This window comes from Leptidea sinapis, chromosome 10 (assembly GCF_905404315.1).
Source record: "Leptidea sinapis chromosome 10, ilLepSina1.1, whole genome shotgun sequence".
Classification (NCBI taxonomy): Eukaryota; Metazoa; Arthropoda; class Insecta; order Lepidoptera; family Pieridae; genus Leptidea; species Leptidea sinapis.
The window spans coordinates 6,019,386-6,041,885 of record NC_066274.1 but is presented as its reverse complement, the minus strand read 5'-3'; the positions used below and the strand labels follow the sequence as shown (position 1 = coordinate 6,041,885).

General features: G+C 35.2%; 1 protein-coding gene across 2 annotated transcripts in view; it reads right to left on the bottom strand.

The window, feature by feature from the left end:
* Positions 1-22,500, bottom strand: part of LOC126966406 (calcium-transporting ATPase type 2C member 1) — a 69,394-nt gene that overhangs the window by 28,175 nt on the left and 18,719 nt on the right. For both annotated transcript variants that reach the window (XM_050810417.1, XM_050810418.1), the window contains exons 4-6: positions 2,437-2,593; positions 1,818-2,076; positions 191-428 (exon numbers count right to left, since the gene is read on the bottom strand). In XM_050810417.1, coding sequence (XP_050666374.1) covers positions 191-428; positions 1,818-2,076; positions 2,437-2,593 — 654 coding nt within the window. The remainder of the gene's footprint in view (positions 1-190; positions 429-1,817; positions 2,077-2,436; positions 2,594-22,500) is intronic.

Genomic DNA, 22,500 nt, shown 5'->3' with positions numbered 1-22,500 from the left:
TAAGGGAGAAAAAATTATGTAACTAGTATCCCCCGTAATCGCACACACACTAGCATAACGGTGCTTCACTTGCTAATGTAACGGCGTGGGTTTTTAATCGTCCGTGTTCATTACTTGATAGTTCTCTTCTGTGTCTAAAGCAAACTAAAATTGTCATCAACCCGAAAACACATGACGAAAATAAGCCAACCTTCAGGAATGGCAGCTACCGCCAAACTGACTCCAATGGTGAACATCTCCTGTATAGCCTTCCCTTGCACCCAGCCAGCCACCATGATGAAGCCGATGATACAGAAGCTGTAGAGGGACAGCTGAGCGCCAAGAGTGTCCATTGACCGCTGCAGGGGAGTCTTCGGCGCTTCTTCAGCTTGCATCATACGGAATATATCACCGAATTCGGATCGCTCGCCGGTACTTACGACAATACCCTGAATTATAAGAAAAAAGAATTTTATATAAAAATATAATATAAATAATATAAAAATTCGTGTCAATACATAAAAAAAGAATACCTATTTTATTGTAAAATAATGCGGCAGGTGCTTGAATTCAAATATATTATTATTAACAGATACTTGTTAAAGTAGAGTCATTATGAAAATATTATGTAAAAAGCGCCTCTTACTTTATAAGGAGAAAAACATTTCCTTACTTGAACTGAATAATTTTTTTTACTACCTTTTCGGTGGGTGTTCTAGCAAGTTTACTTTGTTTTATATTACACTACTATTTATTTCTGCCTTTTAAGTGTTAAAACAATGATAATTTCATAGCATCGACTAGTCGATGTGATTAAGTGTGAGTGTGTCACGCACCTTACTGATTCGCACAAGGATACTAGTGAGCATCGGAAAAGGCCTATTTTTGCTAATTCTTGGGGTTCTGGAATTCTTAGGTCTTGGTTTGGATAATGGAACAGACAATTAAACTATAGCTTCTCAACGATCATTGAGAAAGGTGTAAAGTATAATATTCATCACACGATTTGAAGGGATCGAAAAATCTTTCCGAAGATTCCGTTACATTCAAACAGACATATATACCTACCAAGCTAATGAAAGTGGGACAGACTATTTAAATTATTGCATTGTCATCGTTCCTTGTAAAATGTATCACACATGTATGTCACATTAATCCAACGTTTCAAAATAGGCAAAAATCACGTTCAAAGATTCCGTTACATTCAAAAAGACATACATACCTACCAAGCTAATGAAAGTGGGACAGATTATTTAAATTATTGCATTGTCATCTGTCCTTGAAAAGTGCACCACACATGTATGTCACATTAATCCAACGTTGAAAAAATAGGCAAAAATCACGTTCTTTGAACGTACCTACATACCTAGATGGATATCTACATATCAAGTTCATAAAAGCGTATTAAAAACGCTTAACAATATGTATAAACAGATATTCTACAAAATAAAAAATCCAAAAATATTTATTTACAAAAAGGAAAAGAATCATAAAAATGGACCCCACAAGGGCTTCCTAAACTTAATTTACAAACACAATTGCACCGATGAAATGTTGAGCGGCATGTATATGTAAGATTTTTTTTAAAGAAATAGAATAATAAAAAGTTATTTATTACTTTTAAGAAACTAAAAGCTTTATTTACTTGTGTGTGCGTGTGTGTGTGTGTGTGTGTGTGTGTGTGTGTGTGTGTATTGTGTGTTGTTATATTATTTATATTGTTGAGATATTATGGATTCGGTACTATTAAAAGCTAGAGTTTGCAAATTCGATACATAGGAAATCTAACGAAATGTTTTCATCTATTAAAAAAAGTTCAAACCAAAAAAATCTGTTACCTTAGCATTACCACATCTGACCAAAGTGCCCAGGAACGCGATATTGTCCTTATTCACTCTGCCCGCTGAAGCTTTATTTGGCAGCACACTCTTGGTAGCAGGTTCGGTTTCGCCTGTGAACGATGACTCGTCGATGGCCAGATCCGAGGATTCGAACAGGCGCAGATCAGCCGGCACTCTATCTCCAATATTAAGATGTACGATGTCGCCAGGAACAAGATTCCTCGCCAAGAAATGCTCGAGACTACCTTCGCGGAGACTGAAATTGCATTGTGAACTTTGTGATGATCAATTTTTTTATGACAATACGGGATGCCCTGCCCATTACAGTGTAGTACCGCTCAAGATTCTTGAAAAACACAAAAATATTGAGCGGCAATACAATTGCTCTCGTCACCTTGAGACATAAGATGTTAAGCCTCATTTGCCCAGTAATTTCACTAGCTACGGCACCTTTCAGACCGAAACACAGTAAAGCTTACACATTACTGCTTCACGGTAGAAATAGGTGCCGTTGTGGTACCCATAAACTAGCCGGCATCCTGTGCAAAGGAGCCTCCCATTGGTAATTGTGTTCCATAGTAAAAGACTACCTCTGCCTTAGCATTAAAGAACCCACCAGTTGCATGACGGAGGTACAAGTTTATTGAGTTCTTCGAGCGACTTCTCGGAGCGGTACTCTTGCACGAAGGCCACGGTCACCACGATCATGATGGCCACCGTGATCGACACCGCGTCATCGAACTGCTTCATGCAGATGCTGACCACTGCGGAACCTGCAGATTAGCAACAAGATTAGCAATTAAATTATTTTGTTATACATATACATCAACACTACACACAATGTATCATACCTATTCTATTATTAAAACAAGGAAAAATATTTGAATATTGTATGTACTTATTTGTATTAATGTATGTATCTTTTACCCGCGACTTCGTTCGCTTGAATAGTATTTTTGGGATTTTTTTTGTTTTTTAGGATCCTTCTCAAATAATACACATACAAACTGCTCTTCATATTATATTATACAGCGCAAATCCCTTGTCATTGTAGACAGTCTCTTTAATAGTATTTCCCTGTAAACTTGAATCTCCTATTTCATCCCCATGTAGGTCAAAGTTTAAAAAATGCTCGAAGCGCCTAAATACAAAGTTTTATTGTTTTATCTTCGATAATGACGAATTTCCATACAAATTGCCATCCCCTATTTCAACCCCTCCATTAATATTGCAATAAAAGGTAGCCTATGTCCTTTTTCAGGCTCTAGTCTATCTTTGTACTAAATTTTGACGACGACCCATATAGCCGAATGGTTAGTGACCCTGACTACTGAGCTAGAGATCCCGGGTTCGAATCCCGGTAGGTGCATTCATTTATATGATGAATATGGATGTTTGTTTCCGAGTCATGGATGTTTATATGTATTTATGTATGTTAAGTAAGTATATTGTATTTAATATATCGTTGTCTTGCATACATAGTACAGGATAGGCCTAGTTTGGGGCAAGATACTTTGTGTAAAAGTGTGTCAATATTATTATTATTATTATTTTATCAAAATCGGTTCGGTGATCTAGGCGTGAAAGCGTAAAAAACAAACTCACATTCACATTTATAATATTAGTATGGATATATTCGAGAATCTTGAAATATCTTTAAGTGCTCACATGGCAACAAAAATTCATAATCATAATATCCTGAATTTCATTTGTTGTAGGTAGAGTAATAAATTAAATACTGTTTTTTTGTTCAATTACTCGGCTTCCCTTTAATCGTTTCTCGTCCTTTCACAATTAAAATCCCCAATCGTATGAGACGTTGATATTTTAGTTTTTTCTCTTATTATTTCTAAGCAATTCATTACATATTTACGATTTGTCATTGTTATGATATCCCAAATCATGTACACGAATACTTACATACCCGCTATAACAATGGCTGTAACCTTGAAACCAATTTAAACCATAATCATAGCGTTTAATAACCCAGCGCTTGACGTCAAATGCTGTGTTCGCTATCGAGAGAAGTAGATTTCATTGAATTGTATGATGTTAGTTATTAATGCTGTCTGTAATTGTCTCGGCAATTTTAAAACGGGAGTGCCTGCCTTCTCCATAGACTTATATACTAGCCTATAGACGATCTGACAGACCCGATGACTGCGAACTTGAGCTGTCTGGAATTGAACAAGATTAATTTTTAGGGTTCCGTAGCCAAATGGCTGAAAGCCTTATAGATTACTCATGTCTGTCTGTCTGTCCGTGTAGATCTAGTAAGTAGTAGAGTAGATATCTAGTAAGTAGTTTCTTTTTATACGTATAAATGATGAGAGCTCATTTGCACTGTATTTTAAGCAAAGATTTTTTGCCTTTTCCGTTTAAATAATTTAATATCATAATATAAATTTTATATTATGTTACTTGCAGCTACGGAACCCTTCCTGGGCGAGTCTGAGGCTGGGGACAGAGCCAATGGTCTTGAGGAATCGAGCGGAGCTAGGTTATCTTTCTCGCACAAGATCGACTTAGTTTTAAATCAGAAATAGAAGCATTTTAATTTTTTTTCCCAAAACTATCTAAACTATGTAATGTTAAATAGTATTGGTGTAAAATTAATAAATATCGTAGTACAGTTGAATGATTAATATGTTAATCATTCAACTGTACTCCAACTGTAAAAGTTTATATTTATATTTTATGTTTCTATTTATATTTTATATTTCACCCTGTGGGGTCCGGCCTCCATCCAGGTGGCGCTATCTCGTCGCTCGCCCTATGTCACATCTCATCTATATCTCATCATTGTTTGACCGGTGTCTGCGACAGTTCGACCAGCTACGTAAAGAGCGTTTGCAACGAGGCGTTCATAGAAGTGTTCCGGAAGGAGCGAAGAAGTTCTGGAAGAGTTCGACAACTCGCGCTCCGTGGTGGAGGACCTGGTGCGGGAATACCAGGCCGCGGCAACGACCGACTACGTGCATTGGAACCCAGGTACCAATAATGAAAGCTGACAGCCTAGAGGATAACTGCAACTGCCTTCAAGAATTCTCAGTTACAAGTGCCATTGTAATATAGTAACACATCTCGAATTAATAAACCTACTAATAGTTGTTAATAAGTTGCCATTAGTATTAAAGATTTGAGATATTCTGTTTGTATTTGATATTTATTATTTATATAGATACTAGCTGCCCCAGCAAACGTCGTATTGCCGATATTAAAATCGCGATACAAAAGTAACTGTTGATCGTAGATGGGTGAAAATTTGAAGTTATATGTATTTTTAATGCTGACTCATAATCAAATAAATTTAAAAAAATGTCAAAAATATTAAAGAAAAATTTGGCGTGGACCACCCTTAACATTTAGGGGGATGAAAAATAGAAGTTGCCTGTATTGTTTCGAAGGAGTTTAACTACAAACACCACGACGTGAGAATTTTATATATTAGACTATTATTTTTTGTAAAAATATAATAAGCTTTATATAAACCGTCAAGAAAAGATTTCAATTATATCATAATTGAATTATGAGCTATTTTGGCGATTTCTTGGGGTAGCGGCCTTAAGGCGCAAGGCGTGCCAACGAGCGAGTAAAACACGAGTGCGTGTAGACTTGTTAATATTCGGTTGTTTTTGCCTTAATTGGCTATTTAACTATATTTTTATCTATATATTAATATACCTATAGCTTTTATGTAAAAACTATATTAACATTTTAACTAACTCAAAGCAAAAATAGATATTATCTACATGCTAATGTTATGTTAGTTATGTGAAGTAGATATCTGAAATATCAATATTAATAAAATTTGTAACAGTAACGATCAGTATAGATTAACTCAAAAATTTCCAGCATTTATAAATTAAGTTGTAACAAACTTTATATCTGTATGGAAGTCAACTGTTCGTATTTTTCAAATTGTTATATAAATAACATATATACAAATGATTTAAGTTTTCTTTAGTGTTAATTCCGCCAATATTTGTTTTTAAACAATTCAACACGTGTTTCGCCTCTACACGAGGCATCTTTAGGACGTGTTGCGCCAAAAATCTGGCGACCCAAGTACTACAAGTATTTTTATTTATTTACTAGTGGACCCAACAGACGTTGTCCTGTACACATGTTTTAAATTTGAAAAATCGGTCCAGCCGTTAGGAGCAGTTCACTAACATACACATGAGCAGGAGAATTATATTATATGGGCGGAATCTCAAATTCAGTGAAACAAACAAAAAAGTCATCAAAATCAGTCCAGCCGTTTAGGAGGTAGTTTAATTGTGAATCTAAACCATTTTCGAATCCTCCTGAAGACACACACCAATCTCAAATTTACTGGAACACACAAAAATAATATCAAAATCGGTCCAGCCGTTTAGGAGGTAGTTCAATTGTGAATCTAAACCATTCTCGAATCCACCTGAATACACACAGAAAGTTTCATTAGAATCGGTCCAGCCGTCTAGGAGGAGTTCAGTGACATACACACGCACACAAGAATTATATATATATAATAAAGATAACACTAACATTATTGGAATATAACATTTTGTTCTAACTAGCGTAACTTTTTTAATGGCCTTAGTACTAAATAATGCAATACCTAGTTATTTATAAAGACTAAAGAAATCACATTAAAACATAACGTGAATAAAAAATAAACTACGTTTAAAAAAACCGACTTCAAAAACTGAAAAGTATCAAATAACTAAAAATTTAATTTAACACACCTCTTATGCAAACCTTTACCTTTAATATTAATAAAATACTATTATTTATATGTGCTACCTATTGATGGGTTTACACCTACACACACAAAGCGTGTCTCATTGCCGTTTGACAATGTGGGTATTCGTTTCCACTGCACTACAACTTTTACCGGCTAGATTATAGGTACCACAACGGCACCTATTTCTACCGTGAAGCAGTAATGGTTAAGCATTACTGTGTTTCGGTCTGAAGGGCGCCATAGCAAGTAAAATTACTGCACTGTACGTCCCACGTTAACAAACAAATGAATCCACGCAGCTAAAATTCTCCGCATGCTCGTGCCCAGCATTCGCAGCGGTGGGACAGCGGCTTTACAATAGAGCACCTTTCACCCATTCCACCTTCGCACGACACGCCACAAGTTAGGATATCATCCCCACCATCGGGATGTATGGCGGTCCTCCACAGTGTGTTTTCAAGGAGCTATCTTCCAAGTAGGTACTAAAAAGCTGTGGAATAAACTTCCTTGTGCGGTGTTTCCGGGGCGATACGACATGGCGAAAACAACGGCCGGCAACGCTCCTGTGATTCCTCTGGTGTTGCAAGAGAATTTGGGCGGTGGTCTAGCTCTGGAGATTTCGGCGAGACAGCACGTCCTGAGGATGTCTCGTGTAGAGGCGAAACACGTGTCGAATTGTTTAAAGACAAATATTGGCGGAATTAACAACACTAAAGAAAACTCAAATCATTTATATAATTATGGATTTCCGCAAAGTAACGTCTACTTCAATAAATTTTCTTACTAATAGCATTTATATTTTTTCATCGCAACCGTCTCGACTTTTTGTACAATAAACATCAATATATATATTGACCTCGATTACGTGCGCTATCTCAAAATTCGCCGGAGAATGAGCACGTAAGACTGATGATTCTTCAAACAGCCATCCTACACGAGATATAATATCCGAGAAAACAGAAGTTTCTTTATTTCTTAAATAAACACACAGACAAGCGAGTCAACTGAAGGACTTAACTTTACTATTTACACGCTTTCTATTAGCTTCACCTGTATGTATGTTTGTTTGTTTGTAACCGACTCATTTGGGCGCGATTTTGACCCACTTTAAACAACCAGGTTTCGTTCAAACTTAATAGGTTAATCGAGGAGAGACTACATTAATTTGATAAAATTATTCCATTTTTCAATTTGAAATAAAAGATTTTTGTCTTTTTATATAATTTCATTATTTATATAAGTCCATAAGGCAGGAATTTATGTTAATTTTAAACAACAATTATCTTTGATCGATTTATCTAATATTAGGAATACCAAAGACAATTTTTAAGTCAACAATGCAAATAATAGTTGTACCTACTACAAATTTTTTTCTTAAGTAATGTATACTACCTCACTAGGGCAGTAAAAAGTGTTTTATTATATCCCGGTTAAGAATGTGGTTATTCAAGAAAATATTTAAGGTTTAAAGATATTCTGTATACTTCAATTTAATAATCAAATAATCTTTAATTAGTATCCGGATAAAGTAAATATTTGTTACCGTTTTTCGGTAAGTGGTTATCATAATAATTTTTGTCGTCGTATAAAACGCATGAATATTGATCATGACACTTTATGAACTAAATATTTAATATATATATAATATTGAACATGTACCCTTTTTAGGGTGGGTAGCCAAATGGCAAAAACGGAACCCTTATAGATTCGTCATGTCTGTCTATCTTTCTGTCCGTCCGTATGTCACAGCCACATTTTTCCGAAAGTATAAAAACTATACGGTTGAAACATTGAAAGTAGATGTATTGTAAACCGCATTAAGATTTTCACACAGAAATAGAAAAAAAACAGTAAACTTTGGGGATTCCCATACTTAGAACTGAACCTCAAAAATTGTTTTTCATCAAACCCATACGTGTGGGGAATATCTATGGACGGGACTTCAATGATATTGAGGTTTAAACTATTCAGTTTAGAAAAAAATGATATTAGTATCATTTTTACGTCTGTAAAGCTCAAGCAAAGGTCAAGTCGGCAGAATCACTCGTTTTATATCTCAAAATTTAGTGCTCATTTAGTGCTAATTTAGTGCTGATAACAGATATTTGGTGCTGTGATAGGGGGGCTAAAAATGAGAACACTGCTAACTTTTCATTAAGCTAGCAGTGTACCATTCGTGACTAAAAAGGTCAAATCGGCAGAATCACTCGTTTAATATCTCAGAATTTAGTGCTAATTTAGTGCTGGTAACAGATATTTGGTGCTGTGATAGGGGGGCTAAAAATGAGAACACTGCTAACTTTTCATTAAGCTAGCAGTGTACCATTCGTGACTAAAAAGGTCAAATCGGCAGAATCACTCGTTTTATATCTCAGAATTTAGTGCTCATTTAGTGCTAATTTAGTGCTGTGATAGGGGGACTAAAATGAGAACACTGCTAACTTTTCATTAAGCTAGCAGTGTACCATCGTGACTAGAAAGGTCAAGTCGGCAGAATGTCTCGTTTTATATCTCAGAATTTAGTGCTCATTTAGTGCTAATTTAGTGCTGTGATAGGGGGACTAAAATGAGGACACTGCTAACTTTTCATTAAGCTAGCAGTGTACCATCGTGACTAGAAAGGTCAAGTCGGCAGAATGTCTCGTTTTATATCTCAAAATTTAGTGCAAATTTAGTGCTGTGATAGGGGGACTAAAAATGAGAACACTGCTAACTTTTCATTAAGCTAGCAGTGTACCATCGTGACTAGAAAGGTCAAGTCGGCAGAATGTCTCGTTTTATATCTCAAAATTTAGTGCTCATTTAGTGCTAATTTAGTGCTGATAACAGACATTTGGTGCTGTGATAGGGGGGCTAAAAATGAGAACACTGCTAACTTTTCATTAAGCTAGCAGTGTACCATTCGTGACTAAAAAGGTCAAATCGGCAGAATCACTCGTTTAATATCTCAGAATTTAGTGCTAATTTAGTGCTGATAACAGATATTTGGTGCTGTGATAGGGGGGCTAAAAATGAGAACACTGCTAACTTTTCATTAAGCTAGCAGTGTACCATTCGTGACTAAAAAGGTCAAATCGGCAGAATCACTCGTTTAATATCTCAGAATTTAGTGCTAATTTAGTGCTGATAACAGATATTTGGTGCTGTGATAGGGGGGCTAAAAATGAGAACACTGCTAACTTTTCATTAAGCTAGCAGTGTACCATTCGTGACTAAAAAGGTCAAATCGGCAGAATCACTCGTTTTATATCTCAGAATTTAGTGCTCATTTAGTGCTAATTTAGTGCTGTGATAGGGGGGCTAAAAATGAGAACACTGCTAACTTTTCATTAAGCTAGCAGTGTACCATTCGTGACTAAAAAGGTCAAATCGGCAGAATCACTCGTTTTATATCTCAGAATTTAGTGCTCATTTAGTGCTTATTTAGTGCTGTGATAGGGGGACTAAAATGAGAACACTGCTAACTTTTCATTAAGCTAGCAGTGTACCATCGTGACTAGAAAGGTCAAGTCGGCAGAATGTCTCGTTTTATATCTCAGAATTTAGTGCTCATTTAGTGCTAATTTAGTGCTGTGATAGGGGGACTAAAATGAGAACACTGCTAACTTTTCATTAAGCTAGCAGTGTACCATCGTGACTAGAAAGGTCAAGTCGGCAGAATGTCTCGTTTTATATCTCAAAATTTAGTGCTCATTTAGTGCTAATTTAGTGCTGTGATAGGGGGACTAAAATGAGGACACTGCTAACTTTTCATTAAGCTAGCAGTGTACCATCGTGACTAGAAAGGTCAAGTCGGCAGAATGTCTCGTTTTATATCTCAAAATTTAGTGCTCATTTAGTGCTAATTTAGTGCTGATAACAGACATTTGGTGCTGTGATAGGGCGACTAAAAATGAGAACACTGCTAACTTTTCATTAAGCTAGCAGTGTACCATTCGTGACTAGAAAGGTCAAGTCGGCAGAATTACTCGTTTCATATCTCAAAATTTAGTGCTAATTTAGTGCTGATAACAGACATTTGGTGCTGTGATAGGGGGGCTAAAAATGAGAACACTGCTAACTTTTCATTAAGCTAGCAGTGTACCATTCGTGACTAAAAAGGTCAAATCGGCAGAATCACTCGTTTAATATCTCAGAATTTAGTGCTAATTTAGTGCTGATAACAGATATTTGGTGCTGTGATAGGGGGGCTAAAAATGAGAACACTGCTAACTTTTCATTAAGCTAGCAGTGTACCATTCGTGACTAAAAAGGTCAAATCGGCAGAATCACTCGTTTAATATCTCAGAATTTAGTGCTAATTTAGTGCTGATAACAGATATTTGGTGCTGTGATAGGGGGGCTAAAAATGAGAACACTGCTAACTTTTCATTAAGCTAGCAGTGTACCATTCGTGACTAAAAAGGTCAAATCGGCAGAATCACTCGTTTAATATCTCAGAATTTAGTGCTGATAACAGATATTTGGTGCTGTGATAGGGGGGCTAAAAATGAGAACACTGCTAACTTTTCATTAAGCTAGCAGTGTACCATTCGTGACTAAAAAGGTCAAATCGGCAGAATCACTCGTTTTATATCTCAGAATTTAGTGCTCATTTAGTGCTAATTTAGTGCTGTGATAGGGGGACTAAAATGAGAACACTGCTAACTTTTCATTAAGCTAGCAGTGTACCATCGTGACTAGAAAGGTCAAGTCGGCAGAATGTCTCGTTTTATATCTCAGAATTTAGTGCTCATTTAGTGCTAATTTAGTGCTGTGATAGGGGGACTAAAATGAGGACACTGCTAACTTTTCATTAAGCTAGCAGTGTACCATCGTGACTAGAAAGGTCAAGTCGGCAGAATGTCTCGTTTTATATCTCAAAATTTAGTGCAAATTTAGTGCTGTGATAGGGGGACTAAAAATGAGAACACTGCTAACTTTTCATTAAGCTAGCAGTGTACCATCGTGACTAGAAAGGTCAAGTCGGCAGAATGTCTCGTTTTATATCTCAAAATTTAGTGCTCATTTAGTGCTAATTTAGTGCTGATAACAGACATTTGGTGCTGTGATAGGGCGACTAAAAATGAGAACACTGAAAACTTTTCATTAAGCTAGCAGTGTACCATTCGTGACTAAAAAGGTCAAATCGGCAGAATCACTCGTTTAATATCTCAGAATTTAGTGCTAATTTAGTGCTGATAACAGATATTTGGTGCTGTGATAGGGGGGCTAAAAATGAGAACACTGCTAACTTTTCATTAAGCTAGCAGTGTACCATTCGTGACTAAAAAGGTCAAATCGGCAGAATCACTCGTTTTATATCTCAGAATTTAGTGCTCATTTAGTGCTAATTTAGTGCTGTGATAGGGGGGCTAAAAATGAGAACACTGCTAACTTTTCATTAAGCTAGCAGTGTACCATTCGTGACTAAAAAGGTCAAATCGGCAGAATCACTCGTTTTATATCTCAGAATTTAGTGCTCATTTAGTGCTAATTTAGTGCTGTGATAGGGGGACTAAAATGAGAACACTGCTAACTTTTCATTAAGCTAGCAGTGTACCATCGTGACTAGAAAGGTCAAGTCGGCAGAATTTCTCGTTTTATATCTCAAAATTTAGTGCTCATTTAGTGCTAATTTAGTGCTGTGATAGGGGGACTAAAATGAGGACACTGCTAACTTTTCATTAAGCTAGCAGTGTACCATCGTGACTAGAAAGGTCAAGTCGGCAGAATGTCTCGTTTTATATCTCAAAATTTAGTGCTCATTTAGTGCTAATTTAGTGCTGATAACAGACATTTGGTGCTGTGATAGGGCGACTAAAAATGAGAACACTGCTAACTTTTCATTAAGCTAGCAGTGTACCATTCGTGACTAGAAAGGTCAAGTCGGCAGAATTACTCGTTTTATATCTCAAAATTTAGTGCTAATTTAGTGCTGATAACAGATATTTGGTGCTGTGATAGGGGGGCTAAAAATGAGAACACTGCTAACTTTTCATTAAGCTAGCAGTGTACCATTCGTGACTAAAAAGGTCAAATCGGCAGAATCACTCGTTTTATATCTCAGAATTTAGTGCTCATTTAGTGCTAATTTAGTGCTGTGATAGGGGGACTAAAAATGAGAACACTGCTAACTTTTCATGAAGCTAACAGTGTACCATTCGTGACCGCGTTATGATACAGTTGGAGCGACAGGCACATCAGCTAATAATTTAGTGCTCAATTAGTGCTGCCTGTACAAGCCAACAGTATTTCAAAAAAAAAAATCAATTTTTAAGTATAGATAACTGCTGACATAACGATACGAGCAATCATAGAGCTGAAAGATGACTTTAAAATCGGTATTGGTGAAATTGAAAATTGTTACTAATTAGTGCTCAATTAATGCTACCGGTAAACCCAGAATTTTTTTTAGAAAAATCATTTCTCAACTGCCCGCTAAAAAAATCGAAGGTTTTCAATAATCGAAAAGTTATGGGTATTATTCTCTATTGCAAATATTGAGTTTTCATCAGATCTCAACGTTATAAGGTAACAAAAAACTACCCTGACTCCCCTGTGTGTGTGTTAAAAAAAAAGACGTGTGGCACTCGGGGACTGCCGCGGTAAAGCTATTGCATAGCATTTTTTATCAACTTATGCAATTATAATTATTTATTTATATTATTTGTGCAGTATTTTTTTCCTTTGTTTTTTTTTTATTTGATATTAATTCAAGTTACACTTTTTGAGCGTAGTGACCGATAAGAAAACATTTTTTTTTTCTTTTATTAAATAAATGAGAAGTTAATATTGTTCAAAATATTTTTATTATCTTACAGTACATGTAGGTTATTCAAGAATATTTATCATTTAAACTATAGGTTTATGGTAACTGAAATAAGAAACATTAGTTTCAGACTTGATATCTAAATATCTGGAAAATACCGCGTCAATGGTGGTCCCATATTATGTTGTGGATTCATTTCAAATTCAATATTTTCGAAAGAAAAGTTGTCAACCGCTCTGATTTTTATTCAGCGAAGTTGATGTTGAAATCGCCAGCCAAAATTAGTGGAAATTTATAACCATTTGCACCAAGTATTTTCGGCGCTTCTTCTTTTTTTTTGGATACACACTAAGTGATCCTAAAAAGTGTAAAACTGGTAAATTTATTTATCGTACTTATATATTTTAACACAAGATGGCACTCGTTTCCCATTGAATGAACCACAACTGTCGACTGACACATTTTCATATTATTAATATTTCAAAAACAAGAATGAAAATACTTGGTGCAATTGGTTATAAATTTCCACTAATTTTGGCTGGCGATTTCAACATCAACTTCGCTGATAAAAAATCAGAGCGATTGACAACTTTTCTTTCGAAAATATTGAATATGAAAATGAATAATGATCCACAAGAATCAAGAACAAAATATGGGACCACTGTTGACGAGGTATTTTCCAGGTATTTAGAAGATATAAAGTCTGAAACTTATGTTTCTTATTTCAGTTACCATAAACCTATAGTTTCAATGATAAATATTCCTGAATTATCTACATGTAAGATAATAAAAATATTTTGAACAATATTAACTTCTCATTTATTTAATAAAAGAAAAAAAATTGTTTTCTTATCGGTCACCACGCTCAAAAAGTGTAACTTGAATTAATATCAAAGAAAAAAAACAAAGGAAAAAAATACTGCATAAATAATATAAATAAATAATTATAATTGCATAAGTTGATAAAAAATGCTATGCAATAGCTTTACCGCGGCAGTCCCCGAGTGCAACTCCTCTTTTTTTTTAACACACACACAGCGGCTACATCGCGAGGGGAGTCAGGGTAGTTTTCTGTTACCTTATAACGTTGAGATCTGACGAAAACTCAATATTTGCAATAGAGAATAGTACCCATAACTTTTCGATTATTGAAAACCTTCGATTTTTTTAGCGGGCAGTTGAAAAATGATTTTTCTAAAAAAAATTCTGGGTTTACCGGAAGCATTAATTGAGCACTAATTAGTAACACTTTTCAATTTCACCAATACCGATTTTAAAGTCATCTTTCAGCTCTATGATTGCTCGTATCGTTATGTCAGCAGTTATCTATACTTAAAAATTGATTTTTTTTTTTTGAAAAATCTGTTGGCTTGTACAGGCAGCACTAATTGAGCACTAAATTATTAGCTGATGTGCCTGTCGCTCCAACTGTATCATAACGCGGTCACGAATGGTACACTGTTAGCTTAATGAAAAGTTAGCAGTGTTCTCATTTTTAGTCCCCCTATCACAGCACTAAATTAGCACTAAATGAGCACTAAATTCTGAGATATAAAACGAGTGATTCTGCCGATTTGACCTTTTTAGTCACGAATGGTACACTGCTAGCTTAATGAAAAGTTAGCAGTGTTCGCATTTTTAGCCCCCCTATCACAGCACCAAATATCTGTTATCAGCACTAAATTAGCACTAAATAAAGTCAAAATTTTGAGATATAAGACGAGTGATTCTGCTGACTTGACCTTTCTAGCTTTACAGACGTATCATTTTTCTAAACTGAATAGTTTGCGTGAGAAACACTTCCAAAGTGGTAAAGTGTCCACTCCCCCCTGTAACTTCTAAATGACGAGAATGATAAAACAAAAAAATATAATTACCATGCAAAATTGGTTTGAACGACTTCTAGTAAGTAATTTTTTTTTTAAGGCGCGGTCATACCTCAATATCCACAAAAATTGGTTTCTTAGAGAGTCGATTACAACATAACGCAATGAAAATATTCCGAGGCCATAAATACATTACAAAAAGAAGGACTTAAAGAAAAATTTGATCCGAATAGAATCTAATATATAAAATTCTAGTGTCATGGTGTTAAACTTTGAACTCCTCCGAAACGGCTTGACCGATTCTCATAAAATTTTGAGTGCATTTTGGGTAGGTCTGAGAATCGGACAACATCTATTTTTCATCCCCCTAAATGTTAAGGGTGGTCCACACTTTTTTTTTTTAATTTTTATGACATTTTTTTTAAATTTGTTTGATTATGAGTCAGCATCAAAAAATACAACTTCAAATTTTCACCCATCTACGATCAACAGTTACTTTTCGTATCGCGATATTAATATCGGCAATACAACGTTTGCTGGGTCAGCTAGTACTTATATATAATAAAGAAAAATCCAACAAAAAATTTTGAAGTTGCTTCCCAAAAATAAACTTTGGAGTTAAAAATCTCTGAATTTTCAGCGATAACAAAATTGTTTTTTTAAAGAATTTAATAGAATTCTTATTTTTCGAAAACTTAATTAAAACTTAAACATTATTCAATAATAGTCAGGTCAGTCTATAGTTTATACTATCGCATCAGAATAAATAGAAATGAAAAGAAAAATCATACGATGAAAGAAGAAAGAATTTCCTTCTTACTTTACCTAATTAGGTAGGAGGAATTTTAACGTTTTTGTTGATTTAAAACTTTTTTATACTTTTCCGTGTTTATACCCACCTAAAAGGCCATCATCGCTTTTTTGTTCTGTTTTGCACGAGGGCATGCTTAGACATGGTATTCCAACAAAAATTAAAAAAAGAAACGACTTCAAAAAATACTATTCCAAAACAATATAATATGCACTAAAGAGTAAAAAAAATATTGCGTATACTTCTACAACTTAATTTTTAACTTATTTTTAAAGTTCCCCTAAGTAAAATAATGTTAAAACTATTAGATTACCTAAAAGTCATTCAAATTATTACGACAATATGATGTGACTAATTAGAATTTAATATTGTTAGTTTTGGAGTCACTGTCAGAGTTAGTGTTCGAGAAATAAAAAAAAATAATCATCAAAATCGGCTCACCCAGTCGAAATTTCTGAGGTAACAAACATAAAAAATACAGTCATATATATCAAAAATATCAACAAAGAACGCATCATCAGCGCTATCAAATCAAATCAAAATCACTTTATTCATGTAGGTCATTTTCATCGTTTTAGAAATCATTTCAATTACAATATATGTAAAGTGATGCAACAAAAATACTTAAATGTCAAATAGTCAATGCTTTACATGAGTAAGTTCAAAAAAGTTAATGTTAATTAATACAAAACAAAAGTGATTACAGTAGCTGCATCATCTACACACACCGTAAATAAACAAAGGTATTTTGCGAGTATTTTATATGCGTTTAAAAAAAAATAAAAATCTAACTCGAGTTTCCGGTAACAGGATCATCCTGCCACCACAAGTAGCGCGAAGTAGTAGTAAGTAGGGCCGGCCATCGCCTTCCTCTACCATTTTTAAGGGAAGGCGACGACCCGTACCATGTCACCGCCACAAGTAGTGGCATTTAAGCGTTATTTATCATGTTATTTAGTAATACCAAAACATCTAGTATTCGCGTATCGATCAATTGATACTCTATTCGTATTGATTTGAATGGCGGCAACCGTTGCTATGGGTACTATAGCAATAAGTCTGGCCTCACAGAAATAAATGAGCATAAATAATTTACTATGACGAGTTTCTGGACGCGATCGAAATAAACTGACATTTGACAAACTATTCTAGACATATCATTACATAAGTGACCACCGCCGCCCACGATCTCTTGCAACACCAGAGGAATCACAGGAGCATAGGAGATGAAGGTTGACGATACCCAGGTAGTTGCTTCGAAATTTCGGTAAACAAATTAAATATTAATCGTTATGGTGAAGCGGATTCTAATATTGAATCATTTATGACGCACATTAAAATATTTTTAGGGATACTTCGACCGAATCGCTCTACCTGAAGTATAAATTTGGAAAGATGAGGTCAACGGTCGACATTTTGCACTTACGTCCGAGAATAATATGAAGACAGTCTTAAAGCCCTGGCAGACGTGCGAGCCAACGAATAAAACCAATAATTATAATATAGTATTTTCTTTCACTTGGGTTAGCTAAAATAAAAAATTAAAATATAACTTTTACGCAAAATCGAATGTAAAAACACAGTTACAATTACACGCGTTTTAATCCTTCAAAGTGCTTAATTTAATAATATAAATCCATTGTCATGATGTTTGTTTCCAGTGAACTCCTAAACTAATTTGATGGGGATTAATTCATGGAGCGCAGTTTAATCCAATTTGAGAGATAGGGTTTAGATAGGGGTAGTTTTTATTTCGATTTGGGACCATAAGTATTTTTATTTCCAATATTTGTTTTGTATAGACATATCAGAGAATTTATTGGCACACGTATTGACAGTTCTGCTGCAAAACAATTTCATTATAACAGGGAGCATATTTTATCAAACAATTATTGATTTTATGAAATATTTCAAATTCATAACAATTAACAATTCAATTACGTGCCACGTATGCTCCCTGCCAGTGACGTTCTATATTATGTATAGAACGTCATTGCCCCCTGTTGTTATAATGAAATTGTTTCACAGTGGTACTGTCAAACGGAGCGTCACTAAATACTCTCATAGAAAATATGTCCATACAAAACAAATATTGAAATTAAAAATAATTATGGGACCCAAATCGAGATAAAAACTATCCTATCATTCAAGTTCGAATAAACTGCACTCCATGAAGTAATCCCCATTAAAATCCGTTCATTAGTTTAGGAGTCCATCGCGGACAAACAACACGTAATTAAGATTTCACATAATATACAAAACACCAACAAAAAACGCTGTCAATGAACGCTCACGTCTAGATTTGAATAAACACAAGCGCAACTGGTTTACTGTGCAGACGACTAGAGGCCCCCGAAATATGGTGCTCAATGAAGATTCTGGTAACTTCATGCAGAAATATGATCCAACAATGGCGTTTTGTATTTTTTTTTTATGGAATAGGAGAACAAACGAGCGTACTATGGGTTACCTGGTGTTAAGTGATCACCGCCGCCCACATTCTCTTGCAACACCAGAGGAATCACAAGAGCGTTGCCGGCCTTTAAGGAAGGTGAACGCGCTTTTTTTAAAGGTACCCATGTCGTATCGTCCCGGAAACACCGCACAAGGAAGCTCATTCCATAGCTTTGTAGTACGAGGAAGAAAGCTCCTTGAAAACCGCCACACATCCAGATGGTGGGGATGATATCCTAACTTGTGGCGTGTCGTGCGAAGGTGGAATTCGAAAAATTTATTCTTGTTAAGTTAAGAAGTAAAGAAAAGGAACCTATCCTTTAATAATTTTTTTATGACAATTTAAACGAGTTGAGCAGAACGTTCAATGGTAAATTATACGCCCTATTCTCAAAAATTCGGAGCGGCACTACAATTGCGCTCGTCACCTTGAGACATATTATTATGATGTTAAGTCCCGTTCGCCCACTACGGCGCCCTAGAGACCAAAATACAATAATGCTAAAGGCAGAGATAGGCACCGTTGTGGTACCCATAATCTAGCCGGCATCCTGTGCAAATAAGCTTCCCACTGGATCATGTCAGCTTCTGCAACTCATCATGCAGGGAAAAGATACAAGGAAAATGGTCACCAGGCGGACAAATGGCCGAAAATTCTCAGAGTTGTTTGGCTTGAACAGTTCCGTTCAACTGCGTGATAAATCAAAATAGCTTTATCATTATGGGGTTACGTCACAGGAAGAAAAACAAAGTCGAATATTTTGATTCGGCTCTTAAATAGACTCTTGAATAATCCCTACTCATATTATAAATGTGTATGTTAGTTTGTTTGTCACGCTTTTACGTCGGAGCTACTGCGCCGATTTTGATGAAATTTGGCACAGCGATTAGATCTTGGGAAAGGATTTACACGCGGGATTGTGAAAAACTGAAATTCACATTGAGCTATAACTATAACAATAGTAGGCTTATTTTGCCATAGCAATGTTCCTCGACATAAGATTCATATAAAATGTGCAAAAGCGATGTGGGAGCGAAAATGGGAACTGTAACTTGCCTATCATTTTTAAAAACTTATTATCTACGCGGACGAAGTCGCGGGCATCAGCTAGTTAATTAAATATTTTTAACACAATGAAACGAAAAACTATATTCATATAACTATATAATAATAAAAGTAGATCTATTGTGAAACCATAGTCCGTGACGCCGTTCGCGTGGAAGCTATATAATAATGCCTGCATCTAGCGTGAAAATATATAGCGTTTATGTTGCCACGACCACTCGGTATATAAATGCAAAATTTTAAATAAATCTTTAAGCACTTTTCACGTTTTGAACAAAAAATCCATAAAGTACTATTAGGGTTCTGTAGCCAAATGGCGAAAAACGGAACCCTTATAGATTCGTCCTGTCTGTCTGTCTGTCCGTCCGTATGTCACAGCCACTTTTTTCCGAAACTATTCTTATAGAACTTTTCTGTTGGTAAACTTGGTAAGCAGACGTATTCTGTAAACCACATTAAGATTTTCACACAAAAATAGAAAAAAAAAACAATAAATTTTGGGGTTCCCCATGCTTAGAGCTGAAACTCTAAATTATTTTTCATCTAACTCATACGTATGGGGTATTTATGAATAGGTCTACAAAAATAATATTGAGGTTTATAATATCATTTTATTCTCAACTGAATAGTTTGCGCGAGAGATACTTCCTAAGTGGTAAAATGTGTCCCCCCTTCTTGATACTTTTGAAATAAGAGAATGATAACACCAAAAAAATATACAATGTACATTACCATGCAAACTTCCACCGAAGATTAGTTTGAACGAGATCTAGTACGTATAAATGATGAAAGCTCATTTGCACTGTATGATTGTGAGCAAAGATTTTTTGCCTTCTCCGTTTAAATAATTTAATATCATTTTCCTTTCTATATAACTTTTATATTACGTTACTTGCTGCTACGGAAACCTACAGAGTCTGCACTTGGCCGCTTTTTTTAGTTAGTACAGTGTGCGTCTTGGCAAAGACTTGCATTAATACTTAAGGACGCGTTTACGACTCACGTTTTTTTTTAATACCTACGTCTTAAATCGTAAACCACAATTTATCTTTCATTCAATGTAACTTGCTGCTACGGAACCCTTTATGGGCGAGTCCGACTATTCGCTATTACTAACGCACAGCAAATAATCTGTAATAATATATTCCAAGTACAATTTTACACGATATTATTGTGTGTATATATATAATAGTAACATTTACATAAAGTAAAGGTCACAAGAACTGGTTTACAATTTGAGTGCATAAGAAATAAGACTACGTGTTCAAAATGTTTTACAAAACAAAACAACACACATACGACATACACTACAAGTATCCGAATGGTGGAATGTAGAAAAAATACAATAAATATTCGTAAATATCACTTCAATCATTGTTTCCACATTTGCAGCCGCGTGACTCATTAATCCATCTGGTTGGACTCTATTTGATTGCAAAGTGGGGCCGTTGAGTTTCTTGTATGTTCTTCTCACGAGCTCAACTTTTTCCGAACATATGTTAAATTCAGTAATTTAATAGAAATAGGTATTTATAGTGACTATTCAGAAGCGCATAGTTTAAGCCCACATGAAAAACGTTTATTTGACTTTTATATACACTTTACTTACTGGTGTTGAAGGTAATGTGGTTGGCGGTGATCACTTAACATCGGGTTACCCGTATACTCGTTTGTACTCCATCTTTATTTATTTATTTTATTTTATTTATTGGGAACAACAAACAACTATACATGACATCTTACTTAATAATTACAATTCTTACAATATAAATACATGTATAATCAACTACGTTATCCACAGATTACTTATTTGTGTTGGAGAAACAAATTCACTAAACTCACCTTATCCCAAAGGTTTTAAAATACATACATATACACATACAAATATATATATTAAAACTTATCCACATTATATAACAATATTAGTCACAAAGATTACGAAATTATTTTATGCAACTTGTTAAATATCAGTTTCTTAAAGGTACCCACTCTTGTTTCTAGTATGTCAATGTCAAGGAAGTTTTGGTTATAAGATGAGACCATCCTATGAATTGGAGAGAGATCTTCCATAAAAAAATACCTCAAAATACAAACATTTTTATTCAAGACAGGATGTGACATAACTTATTGAAAGTCAGAAACTACCACCCATTCCAAAACGAATGCATCAGACCTGAGAAGAATGGGCGCAACAAACTCAGCGGGCTATTTTTCATCAAAAACAATATATTTACAAAGTAATATTGTACGATTAAACTTATTAATTAATAGCCTGAGGGCGGTCGCTCGATTCCCAATCTGTGGTATCATTAAAAAAGTCATTTATGTTATAGTAAGCTTTAGTCACACAATCGTTTTTTTTTTTTTTTAATTTGAATAACGTAATACTTTTGTTTTACGTTTCGCGACTCCACCCAAGAAACCGTCCATCCAGCGGTTTTCTGATCTGTGTCTTATAAGCCCACTGCCACTTCAGACCTTAGTTCTTCGACAGATCACCTCAGTGTATTTCCTTCAAGATCAAGGTTTATCTTTCCTCTATATTTATCAACTATCTTTTACCCGCGACGTCTTTCGTGTTGAATAGTTACTTTGGGCATTTTTTTTATCTTTAGGGTACTTTTCAAATAATACACATACAAACAGCTCTTTCCGCTGCTGGCAGCGCTCTTCTATGATACAGCGCATATCCCTTGTTATTTTGGACAGTCTCTTTAATAGTATTTCCCTGTGAACTTTAATCTCCTATTTGATCACCATGTAGGTCAAAGTTTCAAGAATGCTCGAACAAATGTTTATAAACGATTTCTTATCATCATACAAATTTCGTGGTGTTTTTTAATGAAAATTAGGGACGAGACGAGCATAACGTCCAGCTGATGGTAATTGATACGCCCAGCCCATTACAATGCAGTGCCGCTCAGGATTATTGAAAAACCCCAAAAATTCTGAGCGGCGCTCGTCACCTTGAGACATAAGATGTTTAGTCTCATTTGCCCACTAATTTCACTGCTTTTTCGATAATGACGAATGTCCATAC